This window comes from Dromaius novaehollandiae, chromosome 13, assembly GCF_036370855.1.
Source record: "Dromaius novaehollandiae isolate bDroNov1 chromosome 13, bDroNov1.hap1, whole genome shotgun sequence".
NCBI lineage: Eukaryota > Metazoa > Chordata > Aves > Casuariiformes > Dromaiidae > Dromaius > Dromaius novaehollandiae.
In genome coordinates, this window is record NC_088110.1 from 15,763,582 (window position 1) to 15,782,053 (window position 18,472).

At 38.4% G+C, this 18,472-nt stretch overlaps 1 protein-coding gene across 5 annotated transcripts in view; it reads left to right on the top strand.

The window, feature by feature from the left end:
• The window catches only part of CDH11 (cadherin 11), an 82,578-nt gene that overhangs the window by 55,477 nt on the left and 8,629 nt on the right, over nucleotides 1-18,472 (top strand). For 4 of the 5 annotated variants that reach the window (XM_026107583.2, XM_026107585.2, XM_064519717.1 and 1 more), the window contains 9 exons: nucleotides 7,130-7,525; nucleotides 8,766-9,060; nucleotides 9,795-9,914; nucleotides 10,394-10,561; nucleotides 13,570-13,757; nucleotides 15,211-15,464; nucleotides 16,497-16,633; nucleotides 16,842-16,963; nucleotides 17,748-17,865. In XM_026107583.2, the coding sequence (XP_025963368.1) occupies nucleotides 7,298-7,525; nucleotides 8,766-9,060; nucleotides 9,795-9,914; nucleotides 10,394-10,561; nucleotides 13,570-13,757; nucleotides 15,211-15,464; nucleotides 16,497-16,633; nucleotides 16,842-16,963; nucleotides 17,748-17,865 (1,630 nt within the window). In that variant the 5' untranslated portion in view covers nucleotides 7,130-7,297. Of the gene's footprint in view, nucleotides 1-2,865; nucleotides 2,969-7,129; nucleotides 7,526-8,765; nucleotides 9,061-9,794; nucleotides 9,915-10,393; nucleotides 10,562-13,569; nucleotides 13,758-15,210; nucleotides 15,465-16,496; nucleotides 16,634-16,841; nucleotides 16,964-17,747; nucleotides 17,866-18,472 lie in introns of all 5 variants that reach the window. The other variant, XM_064519718.1, reaches the window with a different exon arrangement.

The following is an 18,472-nucleotide window of genomic DNA, read 5'->3' on the forward strand; positions in this document are numbered from 1 at the left end:
TCTCATAAGACTAATAATGGTTCATGAATGACACAAAATATTTTATATCAGTTTGCATTAAGTTTGGGATGATTTGCTGTTCACTCCAGTGAAAACTGAACTAAAGTTCAACAAGAAGGAAGATTCATTGCTTCAGAAGGGCTCACAGGGAGTTGTTGGTGATCTGTTTCAGAATTACACTTTTGGAAAAATGGGATTTACCAGTTACATATACAACATGAAAATCTTTTTCTCCATCAGAGATCAGACCTTTCATCATTTTAGCAAAATGTTTTACATTAGACTACTGCCTATTGGCTTCAATGCCTGATTCCAAGTAGTTACTTGTATGTGCATGTGACTCGTCTCATGGGATTAGTCATACTCATAAAGTCAGTTTGCTGGGTTTGGAGTCCTTAAAGTTTTGATTTTCCTATTTAGTATGTGGTGGTTAAGGGCCATGGTTGGGCACTTGGCGGTGGACCTGTCCTGGTACATGAACAAATGCGGCCCTGGGAGCAGGGCTTCGTTTGAGGAAGCAAAATCCATCTCCTGATGGGATGATTTCCTGACTGGCAAGACATGCACAAAGCCATCAGCTGCTGCAGTGCCCTGTGAGTTAAAAATAAAAAGCTGTTATTGTCTTATCCTCCACTTCATCTCATTGCATTAGAGTAGACCTTGGGAATGATGATATGCCAGGGTTGCACCGTTCCTAATTCACGTATCACGTAGGCAGCTACACTGTGAAAAAGACTCTAGTTCCAGCAGGGAAACACAACAATCCTGGTTCTAATCCTGTCCAGATTCAGGGAAAGAAAGAGTCTGGCGTGTTTCAGAACTGAAGGACTTGCTTTCAGAACTGGCTTTTCTGAGTGTATCACACAAACTAGATACGCCATATAGCAGATCTGATACTTTGCATACCATTATTTAATGCAAATAAAATGAGATATGGCTTTTTTCCCACAAGAATGCTGTACAGTTAGTTTTTCTATGGTAAAAACAGGTTGGTCTGATAATGTAATATAGTTTAAAAGCCAAAAGTCATTGAGAGAGTTAAGTGATTCTGAGTATTTTCTTTTGTTTTCGTAAGTAAAAGGGACCAGGCTATTTTTGTACCTTTTTGTACTGTTTGCTTGAAATGAGTCAAAGAGGAAAACAAAGTTTTGTTAAATTGGGAACAATTAAATTAAAACCAAATATTAGGTTATCAAGATGTGTGAAACAGTGGGTAGAGCTGAATAGTTTTCTGCAACAAGAGCTGTCCTGCTTCAAAATATTTTCATGTTACTTACATGAATGTCTTGAAATATTTATGAAAAGGGCATCAGGTATGTGACTACAGCAAACTATAAGAGGATAAAAATACATGGCAAGTGACTCTTGCATTCATACTGCTGTGCATGCATTCAGCAATTGCACACTTGCATGTGTAACTATTCTACCTCCCTCAATTCATCTCTTCTAATAAAAGGTCCCAAAGTAGTTAAATTCACGATATGCCCTGAAGATTAAGCAGTATGGGCTCAGTGGGACTCGGCTGATTATTTGATCCAGAAATCTCTTTCTTAGCTTCTTTCAAGGTGAGCTGCTCATTTTTCATGACCCCCGTTAAGTTTCGAAGGAAGAAGGGGTCTCTTAGCTACCCATTCGAGTTAAACGGTGGCGTAGGAGCCCTAAGTGAGAGGCTGCTCAAAACAGCTGTGGCCCGAGAGCGAAGTCTGGGGTTCCTGCTCGCTCTGTGATGCCGGTAACGTGGAGGTTACCGTGGTGCCCCTGCGGCGAGGGGCACGGCCACCCGCCCCGGCTGCTCCGTCCTTACGGCCCTGCTCTGCGCTGGCCTCACCCGCTCTTAACTCCACAGCTGATGTGGTCCAATATTTATTCTGTCATTAAAAAACTATTCATTTACTCATCTGTCGATAAAATTGTGGTAAAAGACATCATTCATCTTTTCAGCTAATTCTAATTACAGCTAAAATATCATTTGGATTGTGAGTTTGCCATATTTACTTGATATTCTTGCAAAACATTTCAGAACATAATCATCCTTCATTATATTGCTGCGCTGTGCTCTTGACTGCTTTCTGCCAAGTGTATTTCTGAGAACAATTGCTATTTTAATATATCATCCAGAAGTTGTAGCCTAGACAAATCAGAAAAATTGTTTAGTCTATTCTAATTTCACATATGGTCATTTAATAGCACACAGGAAGTCAGCATGGATGTTTGGAATTTTTTTGCTATAAATATAATGAAAGATATTTAAAATTGGCTAGACTTAGCTTCCGTGACTGGTCTTGTCATTAAAATAATCTTTGTTGGCTCTTTATTTTTGTCTATTAGTCATGTATAAACAGTCACTCTAATTTGTGTGTGAAGTTTTGTAGAGCACATTGACTTCTTAGGATGCTATCCCAACTCTAACAGGCAAATCTAATACCACCTCTCTACTGTGCCGTGCTGCATTTTGAGAGTTTTGCAGGTTTGCGGTCTCTCAGTGGTAGGATGCGGAAGGACAGTGGAGTTCATGCATTTCGGAGTAATCCAGACTCGGGCTCTATTCTTTGCCATAATCTGAAGACATGGTCATATTATTTTTTGGGTTTGTGATGTATGAGTTCTTAATGAGTTGAATAGCATATTTCCATTAGGAATATTGATGGATTGGGCTTTATAAGGGTAGAAGATCTGACTGTTCTTGTGATAAAATTGAGACTCGCAGCTTTGCATTTTCAAAAATAAGTAAAAAATGGAAGTGCGAAACATAGACCACCTAGCTAGAAAGGCCCCACAGGCATGTCCTCACAATTATTTAGGGAGAGCTGCTATTTCCATGCAAGTATTTTGTGTATACACCTTATGGTGCATTATGTTTTCCAGAGCGTGGACTCCGTGCCATGCTAACATTTCTCTGTGCTGCACACCCCGACTGAGCAACGTGCAGAAGCAGCATTGGAGAGACGCATTGCTTTCATGTGCCTCTGTGAGTGACTGGATCTTGTATCCTGGCTGGTTAACTCTTGTTTTTCCCCTATCCCTGATAGAGCTATTATGCGGTACCAAAATTACCATAATTATGAAACTAAAATATATTAGCGGAATTCTTCCTTTTGGGAAAAAGTCCATCTTAGTTCAAACCTTAGTATCCACTAAGTTTAAGGATGTGGGGGATTGAAGGATTAGACTTTCATAGATTCCTAAGGAAAATTTAGAATTTCAAAGTTATATGCTAGGCAATTCTCAACAGCAATGAAAAAACTTTGGTGCTGCAATTTGAGCAAATGCCCACCCGAGATTCCGTTTCCTACAGTTTAGGAATATAATCTGCGTGCAGAATTGGTTGAATGATTAGAATAATGTTAAAGATGTCCCTCAGATCATGACTTTAAAAAAAAGAATAGAAACGTTCACAGCAAATGGTTCTAACTGTTCAATGTGTGTGTGTGTAACGTTGAGCAGTGCCTGACTGGAAGTGATGCACACTGAGAGTTTATGGACACCGAGCAGCACTCCAGTCAGCTGCTGCAGTTGCAGTTCTCATATCTTTATACCATGCTTGGAGGATGATGAGGTATTTTTCCCTCACTGATGTCCACGGGAGAAAAGGAAGTGCTTTATAGATTGTTCAGCTGTTTTTCCGTATTGGCTGTTTGAAGAAATAGGAAACCATTAGCTTTCCGCAGCTGAGTTACATTTAAATGTTTGAAAGGCTTTGAGCAGATTGTCTTGGAAACAAGACTTCTTGTTAATGATGCCACTTCGGTTTGCAATGCAGTTTATTTTAATTATACCTTAAGAGCATCTCGTGCACCTTGCCTTTTAGGAAGGAAGTAGTTTATAAAATCAGACTGTAGCTGTTCTAAATTAGAGTCATTTCATAGACTTCAGTGGAGCTCTGCTGATTTATTCTACCTAAAGATTTAACAAGGAGCTATTAACTTTTCTTCGTAAGGTAGGAGTCATAGGGCTTACTGCTGTGGCAGCCTCTGCGACGCGCTGAGCAGCGCGTGCGAGCTGGGAAGGGAGAAGCCGGCAGAGGCCCACGGGTCAGGCACACCTCGCCGGCCGCCGCTCCGGCTTTAATTGCAGCCTGTCGAGCGGCGGCTCACTTCCCAGAGAGCCACCTTGGTATTACTGGAGTCCTTTCGCATGAAAACCCCAAACAGAAGCAATTACCGTAAACAGCTCCAGTGACTTCTGCCTGAGTAGGGCTCACGGGGTGAGATACAGCGGGTGAGATACGGTGGTTTTCCTATTGCTCCCTCTCTCTCCACATGTACACGGAGGAGAAAGCTAAAGGTAGCAAGCAATTACTGCTTTAAATCGTCATTAGTAAATTCAGCATGGATGCGTGGTTAATGTTTTGTTTCATACTTGAGCAGCTGATAATAAGCAGCATATATGTCAGCTTGGCTCTTCCATTATGGTTAAGCATCTTTATAAAGTGTTTACTGATGTACGTAACAGCATTGAAAAGTTTGGGAATAATGGCCGTATTTGTTTACTTGTTTTCATTGCTGAGACCATAATTTGATGTTAATGACCTAAAGAACAGTTTAATTTTTAAACATGTCCAAAGTCTATTAAAGCAAGCAGTTTACTCGTTAACCACTTCTAACAACAGGTTTAAAAATACACTGCTGTCTAGGTGCGGCAGCCTTTCTGTTTCATTTCTATTTATTTGGAGCATGTAGGCCCTGTTTGGCAGTCCGGGAGCCCAGGCACTCCTAAGCGCTGGCCACGAGTAACACGCTAGGTGCTTACAGCGACGGTACCCGTCTGGCATAGCAGCGATGCCGATGCCGTGCGTGACGCTGGAGGCTGTTCGGCTGAAAGGATGCTCCATAGCAAACCACGTGCGCAACAGCAATATCGTTGATTAGCTGAGTGCAGCTACAAAGAGGGCTGAAGTGGCTGTAATATGCAGAATTTGGTAACATCAAGAAGTTTCTGTAGGCAAAGTTCCCAGGAGAGGTAACCTCCGCGCCTGCTTGCTGTGGGGTTGAATTTATGCCTGTCACGAGGGTGTAAATCCAGAGGTGTAAGCTGGCCGGGGCAGAGGAGTGCATTTTCATCTGTGGGACTGAGGAGAATTTGATGGATTATATTTGAAAAGACTTTGGGGGACTTTGAGAGAGGTTTAATAAATGATTACTGAAATGATAGAGAAACTTAGTAAATACTGCATAGGAGGTGCTTCAGTTCAGGTTTTTCTATGCATAATTGAAAAAAGCCATGTCCGATTCCTCTTGAAAGTCACTGTGATCACAGAAGGAGCCACCATACTAATCCACGGTGAAAGGCTTCTCCTGTTTAAGCCACTTCTAAACCAGGATAAATATTAGTTTGCAGCTCCTTTAAGTCCTACTTTATTTTTACCTCTCAAAAAAATGGAGACAAGAAATAGGCTCGGAAAACCCAGGCCTAATGCTCCACAGTTCACACATGCATTTTATGTCTGAATAACTGAATTTGAAAGCATTTTTCTGACCAAAGGAGTAGAGATGATTGTTTTCTTTGTCGTATCTGCCATACTTACAAGGCATCGGTAATGTGACATCACCTAACAATAGTGCAAAATTAAATGTTTACACCAAGTGTTGTACTTAATAAATAAATATGCTTAAGGAAGAAAACTGTAGAAATCCCTCCCTTGGTGCCAGATTATGTTTGCATATATATGTGCGACTACCATTTAATTCATTAGGCTGGAGTCATTACGGTGTGGTAGTTGAGGTGATTTCTGTTTTACAACAAAAACAAAAAAATCAGCCTTTTTGGAGAAAAAGAACACAAGTATTTCCTTCCTTATTTATAAATGCACCCTGTTTCTCGATGTTGGATGTGTGTTTTTATGTAACTGTGCCAAAAGGACTGTAGGGGAGGACTCAACTGCCCCGGGTATGAGAGAGACTCCCAGATGTTTGGTTCAATACGGGTGAGGGGTTTATCTGTTGCTGGAGCTGTAGGATGTGATGTAGGTTCAAGCTTTTCTCTATATTCACATTTTGTATGCTACAAATACTCTGTGCAAGACCTCCATATCTCTCATAAAAAAATCATTCTCTTTTAATGAAGATGGTAAGCATATATTTATACATATGCCTGTAAGGATATAGCCTTGAGTATTTTATTAGTGTCTTGCAGAATAACAAAGTGAATTACACTGAGAGCTGAAACAAATATCCTAGGGACCAGTAAAAATTGGCTGTTCTGTAAACCTTGAAGGAGAATGTATTGGAAACCCCAGGGATATGTCAAAGTGGCCTTTAAGATGGATTGTTAGCTGCTGGAGGTATAGACCTTAATTCAGCTTTCACTGTATTATGCAGTTTCTGCTTCAAATATTAATTCTGACCTCCTGATTTAAAAAAAATTATTAGAAATTAAGAAAATACTATAATTTAGGTAATTTAAATCACAGCAACAGTAGGAATAAGTAACTAATGTCAATTGTTACATTATTAGAAGTATCTGTGTATATTTATATTGGTTTATGACAGTTATAGTCACCAGAACAAAGAGAGAAGCACTGGCAATCAGTGCTGCTTCTCACCTTTGATGACATGATCCTCGGAGGGAGGTAGAAGGGTATTTTAAGTGCCCAAATGCAAAATTTAGGTCCTCAGATTTCTGTCAGCCACTGCCCCTGCCTAGGTACTTACTTTCAGCATGAAAATCCTTTGGTCATTAAAAGGCCTTTTTCTGGGTGTGTGTAGAAATATTCCATTCTTGATAAGCAAGTGTCTTGGTATCTATCTTATATCTAAGCCTATGGCTTAAAGGCTTATATCTAAGGCTTAAATCTAAGCTCCTAAGAGGGCTTAGATATAAATTAGGTATTTCTACAGTTACCTTGCATCTTGGGATAAACCCATTTGGCAGGATCATGAGAGAATATAATTCTCTGTCTTCCAATGTTCAAATGAGTGCCCTAACCAGCAAGTTAGGAGATTTTATAAGATGGGGGTTACATATAACAAAACACGAAATATACTCATTACTTAATATAATAACTATTACATTTTAATCTTCTTATCTTGAAATGTTCCAAATTAGTACTAGTTTCATTTTGCTTAGTAAAGAAATTATTGCACCTGAAAGACCTGAAAGAACTGACATTCTTTATTTCATTTTCTTTTAGGAATTAAGTTGGGAAGCTGCAGAGCATTAAAGTGATGCATTTTATGTGTGGTGGCATCTTATGTGCAGAACATTTTATCTGAAACTCTTTGGTAGCCCCACATTTTTTGACTTCCAAGGTGGAAGGGGTAGATTCCTGGATACTCCTGTGCCTACAGAATAACCAAAAATGAAGGAGGACAATTGTTTACATGCTGCTCTCATCTGCATGGGCGTGCTGTATTACAGCCATGCCATAGCTACAGACAAACCGAACCATGCAAGGCCGTCACTTCATGGTCACCATGAAAAAGGGAAAGAAGGACAAGTTCTGCATCGTTCAAAAAGAGGCTGGGTGTGGAATCAGTTCTTTGTTATAGAAGAGTATACAGGACCAGATCCTGTACTAGTGGGAAGGGTAAGAAAGAAATTGTGTTTCTTCATTCATGTGAATATTAGTTATTTTCTGCTTTGTTATTAACCGAGTTGATATTTTTCTTGCCATTGCTTTTCTGTTATATTAACTGCCTATTCAGCAACCACTTATTCAGCTAGAATTAATCACGTTGTTGTAGCTCCATTAAGGAGCTAAGCAAAAGACTCTTGAAGTGAATGCAAGTTTTTCCATTCACTTCAGTAGTCTTTGAATGAAGGCGTACAAACTGTCATTTAACACCACAGCAGGAACCAGAGCCACCATTTGAACTAAAGTGTGTCCCAAGAATATCATTTTCAAGACTTTTATAATAGTAACTAAAAATGTAACATCTAACCTAGCAGCTTAATAAGAGCGTACTGCTCAATAGCTACCTCTTCATCCTTTCATTTTTAACATATCAGTAATATTAAATGTGAGAGATATATACATTGAGACATACAGCTGTGTGCACAGGCATATGTACAAACATACTGAGCTAATTGTTTTTTCCTTTACTGTGAATTACCTGTTTATAACTTCCCGTTAAATCAATGGAACTGCATCAACTTAACACCAGCACAAAAGAGTAGATAATTGGGTCAATGACACCAAATTCCATTCTGGGTATTCTGGTTTAAAAGATGGTTAGAAATGTACGCTTTGTAACTGTGAATGTATGATCAATAAATCTATAATTTGGCTCAATATTTCTCTCATTCATCAAACTGAGGTGTGCGCTGGTCATGAAGGTAAGAAAGTTCAGTAAGCATTTGTTACTTACTTTATAATAAAAAGGTTGTAATTAAAAACTAGTTTGCAATCAAAGATTGGCTCATTTGTTATAGCTCCATGAGTTACTTAACGACTTTTTAAATGCAACCTAGTAAAATCTGATTAGTGTAAAGAGTACAAACTGTTTGCAGAAATGATTCTTCCTTCCATCCTTATTTGAACAAGAGCCTGTTATAACTATCTCATTATGTATTTCTTCCTTAAATCTTAAAGTTTGGGTCTCAGTAACGCCGTACGGGTGGTGGCATGAAATGCATCAGGCCAGCTTCTCTGAATGCGGGGACCAGGTACTCACGGCGTCAGCCCATGCACGAATTAGCTCCTGATCAAAGACAAGACTTTTTGGAAACCGTGAAATTACAGTAGTTTCAGGAACTTTTTTGTCTCATATACGCATACATGAGATGGATACCATCTTGTTACCTTATGTCTGTTTCTCATTTTGTAGCTTCATTCAGATATCGATTCTGGAGATGGAAACATTAAATACATTCTCTCAGGTGAAGGAGCAGGAATCATTTTTGTTATTGATGACAAATCAGGGAACATCCATGCAACAAAGACACTGGACCGCGAAGAGAGAGCTCAGTATACTCTCACGGCACAAGCTGTGGACAGGAACACTAACAGACCTTTGGAACCGCCCTCTGAATTCATTGTTAAAGTTCAAGATATAAATGACAACCCACCAGAGTTTCTTCATGAAAACTACCATGCCAATGTGCCGGAGAGATCAAATGTAGGTAAGTACTCATGAACAGGCTTCCGTGCCTGGCTGTGTAGAGGAAGTTTCTTGGCAATGCATCTTGGCCCGATCTAATTATTATTATTTAGAACTTTGGGAGGTAAAACTTACTTCATCCTCAGCCAACAACTCGGTCAATTTATCTGATTCACTGACCAGATCAAACCCTGCTGCAGCTACTAACTATCATGGTCAAAGTGTCTCTGTAGATGGTTCAGAAAACAGCACTGTTCCACCCTGGGGAGGAACAGGAAGGTTCCCAGGTATTTATGGAGCACGAATCCTCTGGGGTAAACATCAAGATCGTACTTTTGGCTGAGCTGTTTAATAAAACTAAGGATTTACTGCCACACCATCCATTCAGTTTTCATCTCCTGTTTAAGCCAGCAAGGGAAAGGCTTGTATCTGGAAAATGGATTTGTTTGGTTGTCTAATGTCAAAAGCAATGTAATGCTTCAACTACTAGGGAAGAAAGACACTATAGAATATTGATTTTTATATCTTCACTATTTAGAACATTAATCCATGTCACCACTGGTGACACATATTTAAGGATCTGATGAGTCTATTTCCTTGTATATAAATTGTTAAGTAATTTTTTTCATTTACCAAACCTGGAAATAAAAAAGTTTAAAAATAGTCATGCCATACAACTGAAAGTATCTCTGCCTAGTTCTCTCAGATATGTTTGCTTCTGACTGTATTCCTTCTGCCTTGGCTTTCCATTTTTAGGTACATCAGTTATTCAGGTAACAGCTTCAGATGCTGATGATCCTACCTATGGGAACAGCGCCAAGTTGGTTTACAGTATTCTTGAAGGTCAGCCGTACTTCTCGGTGGAAGCTCAAACAGGTATTACTGAGCAATTTATTTGAGTAGGACCTCATAACTGGAATACATTAAAATGACAAATTAAATATATTGGCAAAGGCATTATAATCAGATATATCTACTGATGTGTTTGAACAAAGCTTTCTTCATCCTTCCCTGATCCTAGTTAAGTAGTTTTGAAGGTCGGTCCTCTGGCGTTTGGTAGAGCTTCTAGGGGCGCTACACCAAAAAGATGTAGACTATTTATTTTGTGATGTGATAGAAATGGCAATTTCTGTGCTGAAATGTAATTCCTCAGGGTAGTTCTGTGTTCAACCCATTGCTGAATATTTGGGCTTGTGTGTTTGCACAGCATGATGCAGAGTATAGGAAAAGCAGAATCTGCACCATTACTGCATGTATTGCTGTATTTTAATGGAAGTTAGAAAATACAGTGTTCAGTTTTTCATGATGTGAAGGTGGGAACATTTGTGTGTGTCATATTTTCTTTGTATTTATAGGAATTATCCGAACTGCCCTTCCGAATATGGACAGAGAAGCTAAGGAAGAATATCATGTTGTAATACAGGCAAAAGATATGGGGGGACACATGGGAGGCCTCTCAGGGACAACCAAAGTGACAATTACACTTACAGATGTCAACGACAATCCGCCAAAGTTCCCACAGAGTAAGTAACAAAGTCCTTACAAAATCACATTTACTATTAGTACCTGTATTTGTAGAGTATATGACATATTCAGAACTTGGAAAAACAGTTAACTAATGGATTATCACATCACACATGAATAAATATTGTTTACATAGTTCTAATAATGTACTGAGCTTTCGTATTTGGATGATTTTCTCTGTGTTGCAAAGTGAGTCATTTTTTTGAAGTCAAGATTAGATTAGAAGGATTCCTCACCCTACAATTCATGTTTAATGAAAAACTGCCGGACCATGTTATATTACAAATATAGCTATGATGTGACCAGGGAGACATAGTCTGGACTTTTCTAGTAATGGAGAAGCCCCATTTCTTGATATAGTTAAAGCAATTCTGGCAAAAATAGCCCCCAATTTACCTCCACTGCAGCAGTTCCAGACTAAGATAGCTTACTTCATTTCCCATTTAATAATTATATGGTGGATGTAAAAGACTGTTTGAAAAAGCAAGCTGTGTTTACTGCTCTGCTTAGACCACAAGAGCAGTGAGAAATCTTTGCGGGGAAATAGGAGGAGGTAAAAGAAATCCTTTCATGTCTCCTATATGAACAGATTCTTCTGTGGCTGGAGAGCTGCAATATGTACCAGAAAGCTCTCCTGTGAGACTTACAGTCTTTGAAAGAAGTCTCCAAGTGGCCTTACTGTAAGCCTTTCAGCTCTCCCAGTTCATAGCTATTTGCAAGAATAGTTTCAATAGTCATTTTCAATGAGCAAATCCACTTTGTTTATTGATGAGTGTGGACAAAGGAAAGGTGATCTACTTTATGTTCTTGCAGCAGTATTTCTCAGGCTACAAGTGCCTTGCTTTTTGTGGCCCTTGATGAAAGAGTGTTGCACACTCTATTAACAGCTCCTGATTATGCTCTTTCAGGTCTTTGACAGACCTTCAAGTGAATGAGCATCATTTTTTATTTCACATAGCTTTTCAGTTTTAGTGTTGATGCTTCATCCTTTACTTCTATAAACACTCTCAGTGAACTGGGGACTGTTCATAAGGATAAATCCAGATGACTGGATACTTCTAATGAGTTATGTCTGCCATGGCAATAAAAAACCAAATTTAATAGAATTACATTTTGAAATTGATGCTGAAAGTATACTGTCAGTGCTCAAATAAAGTTATTTTTAATACCTGCACTAACTATGCATTTTTCACATATAAAATTAGTCTGGGCTGACATTTACAGGTTCAGTCTTCACAGCTGGATTAGAAGTGCATTACTGGACTCCTCTCTGTCTAGGGGATTTTTTGGAAGGCAGGGTATGCACACACACACACCCCCGCCACTCTTTTCTCCTCTGAGCAATTGGAGGATACTGATACATCCTGCATTTGGACATCTCTCTAACAGTTCCCCTTCCACTATCACAGCTTCTTGGACCCTCATACTAGAGCTTAAAAGACATAGGCAGACCCTAAATGTAAAAATCTAAGTCAGCGTTTTCTACCATTCTAACAGGAAAGTGTTACATCCTGGAAAGCAGCATGCCCTGTCACTCCATGTCCGCACATTGCGAAGCCTATCTGAAGCTAGGGTTTTTTAATATACCTCACAAGCACCCCTTTTCACTCCAGATCATAACTGTGGGCAACAGCACACGGTATTTTTGCTGAATACCTCAATCAAATGATGGATTTTTCCCAACAAATTATACCCGCTTTACTGAGTGCAAAAAAGTGTATGTTTTGTGAGAGTATTTAAATCAATGATTGGAAATGCCAAATAGGAGTTACTGTACTTAATGATTTATCCCCGAGGTTAAAACCTTAATTTGGAATGCTTTGTAATCCAAAGCCAGAATTTGGTGTGTTTATAGTAATAGCCATGTGATCTTTTTTTTTTTTTTTTTTTTTTTTAATACATAGCTGAAATCCTTAATGAGTTATGTACTTAAATTTTGGGTTCTTTGTGACTGGAGTTAATGGTCTATTTCCATGACATGTGCCAATTGTTTTCATGGGTAATGAGCCAAGTCCCTGCCTGGTGTAAGTCTCCTGATTTTCCTAGAGTGCTAGTGGTAGCAACAAAGAGAAATTATGGAGAGGAGGATAGATTAGATCATTTCATTTTCTCATGCTGTTTTTTTATTCATGTAAACATTCATGCTGATGAAATGGCAGAAAACACTGATGTGGATTTGTACATTTAGGGTCAGGTTATGCTACTTAAACTCTAGAGGGGGTCAGGAAGGTCCAGGAAGCAATGTTGCTTAAAGGACAATTGATGGAGAGAGATTTATCTGGGAATATTAGTGCTCTGCTCTGGTGTCCCTGAATACACAAGGAAAAACCTGTATGGCAACACATCTGTGGGAGGTTTGGGGCTTGTTTTCCAAGTGGCATTTGATAACGGAAAGCCACTTTTTGTTTGGTATGTAATCACGCTCTAATTGGTATGTGTTCTCTTTTGTGCTAAATTCTAATATTCACTCCTAGTACAAGTTCATACTTCAAGTTAAAGCCATAGAAAGCAGCAGATTTATTGTTTTAGGCAGCACAGCAGTGAGGTCTTATCCAATTCATGTTATATAATTTGTGGCTCCTGACTGAATGGGCAGTTACCCTTCTAGATGCTATAGAGTTGAAGGTCATACCATGAGTCACACGAAACAGAATTTTCCTTCAATTTTTGTAATAACATCTCTGATACAAATTACAACCTTGATGTCACAATGATTTCTGCATTCTGACAGATCAGTTGGCCTTTTAACTCTTCCCTGAACATGACAGGTAAAGGTTGCATAAAACATCAGTGAGGTGGGAATTTTATAGGGGTTAGCAATGTGTTTGAAGATTTCCCAGATGACTTCTCTCTCAAAGCTCTCTATTATGTAACATTCCTTCAGGGAATCTGAAGATGTGAAAAATTACTGTGTTTGTTTGGAACTTACAAGTTACATGAGTAAATACACAAACGAAGAAGCAGACTGAATATTTGATGCGGTAAATGCCTTTTTTTCTTTTGCCAGGTGTATACCAGATGTCAGTGTCAGAAGCAGCCGTTCCAGGAGAGGAAGTTGGAAGAGTGAAGGCCAAAGATCCAGACATTGGAGAAAATGGCTTGGTAGCTTACAGCATCATTGATGGAGATGGAGTGGATATGTTTGAAATTACAACAGATTACGAGACTCAGGAAGGTGTTGTCAAGCTTAAGAAGGTGCGTAATACTGTCCTTTCAAACCTACAACTGTGTAATATGCTTTGTTTCTGACAGAATATTTAGTAGTAATGGATTAGCACCTAAACTAAAATAACAGTAAATGTTATTTCACTGAATATTTTATAAAGCTGTGATTAACTCTTAATATTCCATTTCCCCATTAGCTGAAATGGAAAGGAAGAAAATAACCAAGAAGAGTTACATAAAAACTGTACAGTGGATTAATGCAAAAACTAAATGAATTCATAATAAAAAGTCACGGTAAAATACAATGCCATCAGCTTCATTGTTGATGAAGTTTTGCCTAGTGCTTATAAGTAGCAGACATTCACTGTTGCTTTATGTTCGGTCTAAACAGCCTCATGCCCTATAGTTTGAATTCCTCAGCTGTGCATTGTCCACAATACCGTTCTGAAGGAGTCACAGGCTATGCCAAAAGCAGCAAAAATACTGAGCTTATTTCGTACACAATCGATCAGTGTGATTTTTTTAAAAAATACTATTAAATAATTTTTAAATAATATAAATTATAAATACTATTTTCTATTTTATTAGTATTATTTTGCTCTTGATATCTTTGTAGCTATTCATTTTTCTTGGAGATGTCCAAAAATTAAAAGGAGAAGGCTCTGGGCAGCTTAACTTCAGAGTTAGCCTTGCTCTGCACATCAGGTTGGACTGGATGACCTCCACAGGTCACTTCCAGCAAAAATTATTCTGCAGTTCAGTTACTGTATTTGTTTTAGGGGTGGGGTTATAGAGCCTGAATTCAGTCTATAGTGTTAGCCATACTTTGTGAATTGTGGTTGGCACCTGCTTTTCAGTTACTTAGAGGCATAATCATTTTGAAGCTACCAATACTGCAACCCTGCAGCCATTTCATGTCAGCGATAATGCAGATATGCTGCAACCTGGATCAGGGTCTCAAAAGGATTTATCTCATGGGACATTATTTCACCTCCCCTCTTTAAAGTGCTATGAAGTCTATGGATGGAAAGGACTACAGAAACAAAAGAGGAACAATGAGCCATCTTCACCTCTCCCCTGTTACTTATAATAATTGTCTTTGTCCTATCGCATGGTGCAGCCAGCAGTGCAAACCACATCCATATTCCTAAAGGAAAGCCTGCCAGCTTGGGATAGACCAAGCCTAGCATTTTTCCAGTAACTTCTTTCCTCTCCACCCGCCTCTGTGCTGCCTGGAAGGCTGTCCTGCGCGGCCTTCCTCTGCTGCTGCTGCTGCTGCTGCTGCTGCTGCTGCGTACATAGAATGTAGCTCCTTCCACTTGAGTCTGCGTGTTTTTAAATATACACATTTCAGTCCGAGCTTGTTGAAAGATATGCTCACATTTGTTTTATGTTATTGAATACTAGGGGACTGTTTACTGCTTTTACAGTCTAGTTTTGCTAACTCTGTTCAATGGATGCACCGTCATCTTGTTTCTCACAGCTCTTAGATTTTGAAACCAAAAAGTCCTACAGCCTGAAAGTAGAGGCAGCCAATGTACATATTGATCCTAAGTTCATCAGTAATGGACCATTCAAGGACACAGTGACAGTGAAGATTTCTGTGGAAGACGCTGATGAGCCACCCATATTTTTAAAACCAAGTTATATTTTTGAAGTACAAGAAAATGCAGCATCTGGTACCGTCGTTGGAAAAGTACATGCCAAAGACCCCGATGCTGCAAACAGTGCTATAAGGTATGCTTCGTTAGCGCCGGCTGTTTATTTCTACAGACAAGCATTAGCTTTGAGAATTGTTATGCAACAAGATCGCACTATTTTTAAGATAGTGCGATAGATCTATGATAGTAAAATTCCAAATCCAGCCAGAATATTAATAAATGTAACCCTTCAGTGTTTGTATGTCTTGTTCCATAAGCTGCACTTTCCTCAAAGCCCATATCACTAAGAAATGCTTGAAGTGTAATATACTATAGCTCTATCTACCTAAAATATACTTAAGGACATCCATGTTTGACTCTATTCTACATTATATTTTCTGTAAAATATCCTATGCTATTATCACAGACAGGATGTTTTTTTCTCAAAAGATAGAAGTATATGCAGTAGATTAGAGACAATGCTAGGTAATTGCTAATTGTTAATTTCTAATGACAAGCATATACACACACCTGCTTTCAGCACTGACATTGGGTAGTCGTTTATTTGTGTATTTTTGTTTGTCATGTCTTCAGTGTAAATTAAAGTATGAAACTCTGTTTGTGGGTTTAGTTAACATTACAAAGAATTGCAAGGTGAAGATAGGAAAACCAGAGCTATGTAAAGCTCGGAAATGTGTAGGTAATGAATCATATTTAATTATCTAGTATGATCAATCAACTTTCTGAGTAATCTAAAGATTGGAAGACTTAAAAGATCTTCATCATTAATGTGAAACAGGTGAAAACATAAATATCTCAGTAGATTTTGTATTATGTTTGTAAGAGAAGAACATATAGTATATTCATAGGTTTCATTCTAGAGACTTCAAGGAACAATAATTTTCATTACCCTTACTACAAAGATTCTGACATAATATTCTTTCTGTATGTACAAACCGCCCAAGTGCATTTCCTCTTAAAAGAGCCAAATAGCTTTCCATTGGTATGTCCATAATGTTAAGTGTACTGCTTAAAATTATTTAAAAATAATAATATGGTATAAAACAAATTTACATGCATGAAACTGCTAAATCTTTCTTTTATCTAATTACTGAATTTCAATCTTTAGATATTCAATTGATCGTCACACTGACCTTGAAAGATATTTTACTATTAATGCAGAAGATGGCAACATCAAGACAGTAAAGGCTTTGGATAGGGAAGAAATTGCGTGGCATAATATCTCTATCTTTGCAGTTGAAGTCCGTAAGTATTTCATTGAGGTATTTTATAATCATTGATATAAATTCTGTAGTCTTCTAATTGTCTGAGTTTAATAAGCTGTAAAAGATCCTAATAGATAAGCTTAAGCCTGTTTCTTTTTTACTTTTGTAAAGCTAATACAGTTTTTTGTTAGTATTTTTTTGAGGGTTTTTCCTGCTTCCATTTCATTTTTTTTCACTTACTCCCATAGACAAACAACACCAGGAAGCCAAAGTTCCAGTAGCAATTAAGGTCATTGATGTCAATGACAACGCTCCAAAATTTGCGGCAGCCTACGAAGCGTTTGTGTGTGAGAACGCTCGAAGTAATCAGGTACGCCTTCGTCTGCCGCGTTCCTGGCAGATGAACTTCTTTCCTCAGGGTACCAGGCCAGTTTTTGACAATCAAATGGGTGTTAGTAACTGAACATCTATTTCAAAGTTTTGGCAAAGACGCCTAGAACACACAGACAGGCACTTTCCTGTTGGTTTTTTGTTTTGTTTTGTTTTGTTTTTTGCTATCAACAGCTATAGAATAGTGTTTCGTGCACTGAATGTGACTGGTGTTGGCTCTGGGTATCCACCAACCACGGCTGAGAACAGCATTCCCGGTTGTGAGCCTGTTGTGGGTATTGCAAAAATACTCTGCATGCTATGGTGAGAATCACATTACAGCTCTTGTAGCGTGGAGCCTGCAGATTTATCCCTGAACAGACCGTAAGCAATGGGGATGGTATCAGCTAGCATATGGCTCTACACATTAACTGCACTTTTGCAGTTAGTGTACCAGTTTGGAGAGGACATTGTGCTAACTCCCTCAAAGCTGTTGAGGTCTTTTAGCTTACTAAGTTATCATTAGCACAAGTTCATATAAAAGAATGTGTATGCAACTATAATTCTACGCTGGTTAAATATAATAGCAAATAAAGATCGCCTATTTTAGCTTTGTGTTTGCAGCATGTTCATACTTTCATGTGTTTCTTTGGGATATTTTGGAGTATTTTTCTATTTCCTTTGACTTTCAAAATTCTTTGTATTCAGACGTCTCCTCCGAATGCTGTCTATATGTCATGTATCTGGAGAAGGAACTGTTTGTTTACGCTACTTTTCTTTTACAGCAATTTATTACAATTACTGCTGATGACAAGGATGACTCGGCCAATGGACCAAGATTTATCTTCAGTTTACCGCCTGAAATTATTCATAATCCAAATTTTACACTCAGAGACAACAGAGGTTTGTATAAGATTCCCTCTATATTAGTGTCCCAAGAAATGACAAAGGAAAAATAATGGCCAATATAATGTCATGCAACAGCATTTTCATTAACCTGTTTTTCAGAGGTGTAGGGGAAGAAGGTAGGAGAAGTATAGCTGATCTACAGGGATGGTCTTGGAATAATGTAATGCTCGTTAACTCACTTTCATTTTCTTGCATAGGTATTTCAAATTACATAATAATACGCTACATGAAAAATCCATTGCCATTATATTTACCAGGAAGAGGATAAAAACATTGACAAAAACTCTTGCTAAATGTGGTAGGCAGGTTTTTGCAATTTCCACAAAACTACTTGCTATGCCAAAATTAGCTTCAGAAGGATAAATTGTTAAGTTGCTTGCGTTTTTTTCACTTAATTCTGCTTGGTAGTTTTTGTATATTATGGATCATGACAGACATGGACTAGCTGTAATGGAATAAAATTGCTGCCGCACTAACCTTTGTAGGAAATACGAACATGGATTTCTCTTGTGAAACATGCCCAGATTGGAATCCTGATCCCTTTGCCAACCTTCTATTAATGAAATATAGGGTGGCCTTGCATTCAGATTGGATATTATAA